Source organism: Limulus polyphemus, unplaced genomic scaffold (assembly GCF_000517525.1).
Source record: "Limulus polyphemus unplaced genomic scaffold, Limulus_polyphemus-2.1.2 Scaffold61, whole genome shotgun sequence".
Taxonomy (NCBI): domain Eukaryota; kingdom Metazoa; phylum Arthropoda; class Merostomata; order Xiphosura; family Limulidae; genus Limulus; species Limulus polyphemus.
In genome coordinates this window covers 356,693-362,263 of record NW_013665671.1, presented here as the reverse complement: position 1 = coordinate 362,263, position 5,571 = coordinate 356,693, and the positions used below count along the sequence as shown (strand labels likewise).

Below are 5,571 nucleotides of genomic sequence, written 5' to 3'. Positions count from 1 at the left end.
TATAAATCTATATCTATATAGATGCGCATAACCTATTCATATAGAAAGCCATATACATAACGAAATGTCACCGCGCGTCATTCATGCGTGGTTACGTATTTCAACATTGAATAGGACAAAATTTACACTAGAGATGATATTCATTAAGACTGAATGTTCATTATACTGTACAATATTAACTAGGAAATACATAATACTTGTTCCAGAGACCCGTCTCAAGCTCGTAATCTCCGCCTTTCTAATCGAAATTTTGAGTTTTAAACCCTCCGATCTTGCCACAAACAAAACGTTCATTTAAAGGGCCTGCCCTGAAAAAAAAAACTTCGAAAGAAACTGATCACCTTAATTAAGTACATGATGGAAATTAAAACACTGACCTTATGTTCGGAGGACTAGACCAATGAAGTGGGAAAGCTGGTAAAACAACACCCCAGCCCAATCCAAACTATTGTAAAACCACTTGTAGGATGTACACATTTACTGGAGTATGTAGATAATGTTTCTTACTTTATTTGCGATTTGTGTCATAAGCGTTAACAGTATTGAAAGTTATTCGATTATGCTACCAATGTTTGTGACATTACAGCACATTCTATTAATATAAAATATTAGACAAAACAACATAATTAAGCTTATAATACGAACTTTGAAACTTATGCTTTTGTTTGGAAAGTTTAATCAGTAATTCAGTTTACGTGTTCGATTAGGATGAACATTTTCAGCTACAACAAATTCAGTCACATTCGGATTTTTTTATGTAGATTTGTTTTTAATGCAGAACATGAATGCAATAACTAAGTCAAAATTTTATATAAAAAAGTGAACGCCCCGTTAAGTGTTGTTCAAGAGCACCTAAACGAGAGAAAGACTCTAGTATATTACAACCTAAAACATCATTATCGATGTTGGTACCCACTGATCAGTCAACGCATTCTTATTTTCAAGTTTGTAAGACCTATAACTTCTTTTCGTTGTAACACGTATCATTTTAATTAATTTAATCTTTAATGACTTTCAAACCCTGCTGAAATGTTGTATTGCTGATAAATATTTATAGGAGATTATCTTCTTTAAAAGTATATGTTATACTAAGTGGTTAAAGTTTAATTTAACTGATTGGCTTGCTTGGGTTAGTTAAGGATTTAATCCAAATTTCTTACTTTAAATTAAACTTTAAAACTAAGGAAAACATTAATAGCAAAAATTTCTATTTAAGTGTACAAAAATTAGCTTTATTGCAAAAATATTTAAAATTGTGAAGGGCAGAACCTTTCAAGTATTTGCGAGTTTTAAAAGTGATTACGATATAGTTATTGATTGATTCACTTAACGTTAATAATCAGTGGAGCCAATATAATTATCACGATCTGCTTAGGTCAAAGTCTTGGTTGATATTCAAGGGGTATTTGATAGATTATTCAAGAGAGAATATTTTGTTGATTCATTTCAAATAATGATGGCTGCTATTAGCGACAAATATCAAACAGAATATTTCACGACACAGTTAGTTTACCTTTTAGCTTCCATGTTGAGTTCTCATACCACCAAACGATTATAACATTTGTGGACTAATTTATTATTATTGATAATATTTACTTCGGATATCTGTTCGTATTTATGACGTACTGGAGTATTTTGTTCACAACGTTCGTCAACATTAAGGAAAAATCAACATTATATCAATATTGACTGTTCAATTTCGAGGCTATCTATGTACAATGCCACGAAGAAACAGACAAATCAACAAACAAACAAAAAATAAAACAAACACAACACACACACGAGCATTATTACCAAAAACCTGAGGTGAAGACACATTGTTTGCACTTTAAACAATCTCGCTCTATTCAGAATAACTCCCAGAAGCTTTAATCTAGCATATAACAAGTACAGTTTTTAAATATTAATTAAACCTTTTGTTTACTAAAACTACAAATATCAAGGAATATTCCAATCTGGCGATTGTAGCTTTACACTTTACAAAAAAAAAAAAAAACTAGTTGGAATTTCTACATACAAAAAAGCTCATACCTTTGAACTGCAAAATTTGATTTTTTCTTTTGAATTATTTTTTCATCATATAGCGAAAATACATGGATTTTAACACAGAAATACTACAAAAACTCCTCTACTTCCAATGTCATCTAGCTTTTTCTATACAAAGATTCTTTTTTTCATCTAACTCAAATAGAATTAAAATACAAATGCACATAATGCAAAACAAATACTCTTTCAGAAAGCAAACTGATATCTATTAGTCTTTAACAGGTATATTTTACTTTCCAACTCTAATACTACAAAAATAACATGGCGCTGAGAACTTATGTCATGCAATTACTTATCAACAGAACATAGATAAAAGACAAATGCTTCAATTTTCTGGCACATGTCGAATTTACTTTTGGCGAGACTTTTATTGTTGCAAAACAACAAAATGCACACCTTGTACATTTCCACAACCGACGTGAAATGAGCATTCAATGTTGGATAATGTGTCTTTATGGCAAATTACTATGTTTATACTATAAAACTTCAAGTTCTGATCAGACTGTAAAACAAAACTATAATAATTTATTTTCCAAAAGAGTTCTTGGACATCACACTGATTACATTCGTATTATGTCATCAAGATTCTTGGTTCAAAGAATCTCTTTCATATCCATGTGCCAATGTCTCTTATTCCAGAATAATCAATATGAACTTTTCTTTTAAAACAAGACAAGTTCAACTTCTTATGGCAATAGATGCTGTTCTGAGTTCCAATGTAGCCAATATCAGATTTTACCTTTATGGCATACAAGTTAAGTTTAACTTCTTATGGCAATAGATATACATACTATGATGAGGGATGATTTGGCAATATTCTTTTCGACGGGTCATTTTATTGCAGCTATAGAATTTTTGGGGCAAAAAAATAGGCGGCACCAAGCACGGTAGACGAATTGAGCACACCTCCTTTCTTTCTGTTTATCAATTATAATGTTTTTGCTACCCCAAAATCGAGGTATCTACTGTGACAAACTGTTCTACTAAATTATAAACATTGAAATCATAGCTACGTATCTACTTCACCTTCCTCAAAATTGTTTTTGAGCATTTGGAGGACCTTCTATCTTTCGAAATCAAGGGAGGAAAAAAAGATTTAATTCTCTCTATTGGTCCTTATTTTTTGTCTTCTTTTTTAGTATCAACCCCATTGCCCGCAGCGGTTACGTGGCCGGGGGTTGTTGTCTGGTAGTTGTTCAACTGTTTTTCCATGTACTTGAGCGACTCCGTAAGGTAGTTCTGAACTGCAGTGAGGGCTGCCACCACAGCAGGACTGCCGAACCCGTGAGTTATGAGGGAGAAATGCGTCAGATGGCGCTGTATGTTAGGATCCAAAATGCTTTGAGGCCTAGTATTGCACAAGGGCGATCTGTCTTGATTTAGTAAATCGGATAACTCTTTTAATGTTTGTCTGAAAAAGAAAGAAATGATTTAACTTCAAATAATCATTTACAAGTTTAAATATAAAGTATAATATAATCTCAGTTCACACGAGAGGTTTCTTGTAACTGCCTGTTACAAAGGACATGGAAATTTGTAGCTAAATATACTACAAAACAATCTTTCATATACAATGGAAATACTATGAGGTTTTTTGTGATTCAGTCACACAAGTTTTAAGTAACCACTTATGTTGATTCTTAATGTCATGTATAATAATTGTAATTCTTACTATAATTCAGGTATCCTTTGAATTGACTAGACAAGAAAAATTTAAATAGATGAATATTAAGTTCATTGAAAGTTTACAAGTATTCAAGCTAACTGTGGTAAGTTATTTTTACAGTCCGCTTCAGTTCTCTTAATACTTGCTAAAGATGATTAGAATAATAAAATATTTTAAAATATACTTTCTGATCATTTTTTTATAATTCCATCTTCCAGAACACTTTCATGTTTCATAACCTCGCGAATGATACACAAATAAATATAATATTAAATGTAATTTCCATATTAAAGTACAAAAATAACCCTACGCAATGGCCAGTGTGAAAATTCATACTTTTGAATGGTAGTCAGTTGTACCCCTAACAAGAGGTCCAAGGGGTCTTAGGTTCGAGACGTGATACTACTAAAAACAATTCGTACTTTCAAATGCTACACTAGTAATACTTAACGAAATTACTGACTGAATATATTTTAAAATGTCAAACTCAGGTATAAACTAAACACAAATCTTAAGAATAAAACTTGAATTGTTTTCAAAAATTGTTGTGGATGAAAGCCTTTCCTCACGCTTGACCAACACCAAATGTTGATAGATTGAATTTGAAACAGTTTTGAACTTAATACTTGTATTTTAATTGTTTTGTGTTTGCTCTCTGTGTGAATGCATGTTTTTATTCTTAGTTGTTATCATAAGCATCAATACATGAAGTGTTTTCGACTAGTATTTTGCAGTAGTACTCGAACAGTCGTTCTAATTTTTCAAGCTCTTCCGTCCTAATGTCCCTCAACTAATAGTGGTAGTTGTCATATACGTATCAGGCTGTTTTTGTGTTTGTTTCCAGAATTACAATAAACAAGAAAAACACTTTCATAGGCCTCTATATTAACTATAGCAGCTTTATCCCGTTTATTTTCAAACGTATACTAGTCAAGTCCTTTTTAAACAGAATTTTTAATCTGACTCTAGTTACACCATTATACACGAATAAACTCCTCCGATGCACAAACGTTTAAAACAAAATAAATAAAACTATCTTAGTTGAAGAAGACCCCTACCCTGCCAAAAGTTATATTTATGTCCCCTAATCCTACTATTTTCACCATTAAGTATGAAAAAAAAAAGATGATGCATTAACATTATCAATTAATTCCCTTTACAATATTAAACACCCCAATAAATAAAATTTGTCGATTACTTAACTCTCAAGATAATAGATAAGCTAGAATCACAAAAAAGCATACAAGATTATGATATACAATCATATTCTCTATATCGTTTTGTATTCAAAGAGTTTGATGAAATTATTTGTAATTATGTATAGCCAAATAAAATCAGCTGCTGTTCTCCGATTCTTTGATAATTATACACGAAGTTAAGGCATTTTTCTAACATGGAACAACTACATAAAATATATCCCTAAAACTTCTAGGATGGTGTGAGAGCCCAAGTTAAAAGCAATGTTAGTCAGTCGTTTCTTTCATGCTTGGTTAAGTTTGATAAATTTATATCGCTGTATAAAAACATTAAAGCTTTAGTTAAACATAATTCTAAATTATCCCTCGTAAAAATAACTTCTTTATGTTTCAGAAGATGAACGTTATGCATCTGCAATCGGTAAAAACAAACGATATATTCGTTAAGTGGGCAAAATAATAATTTTATGATTACATAAACAATTTAGGTGCCACTGTTTATGGACATTATCCATTATATTTACAAAATATTTCGATGGATTTATTATAATACATCTATTTTAATATCGATGTTTGTTTAAATTTAATTTATATTTAGTATATTAATATATACTGTTAAATATGTATTGCGAAACACCTGCCTATTCTCTAAAGTTGTAGAAG

At 31.0% G+C, this 5,571-nt stretch overlaps 1 protein-coding gene across 3 annotated transcripts in view; it reads right to left on the bottom strand.

Moving 5' to 3' along the window:
- Positions 1–2,112: 2,112 nt before the first annotated feature.
- Positions 2,113–5,571, bottom strand: part of LOC106464510 (transcription factor AP-2-beta-like) — a 145,816-nt gene continuing 142,357 nt past the window's right edge. For all 3 annotated transcript variants that reach the window (XM_022392705.1, XM_022392709.1, XM_013924660.2), the window contains exon 7: positions 2,113–3,457. In XM_022392705.1, the coding sequence (XP_022248413.1) occupies positions 3,163–3,457 (295 nt within the window). In that variant the 3' untranslated portion in view covers positions 2,113–3,162. The remainder of the gene's footprint in view (positions 3,458–5,571) is intronic.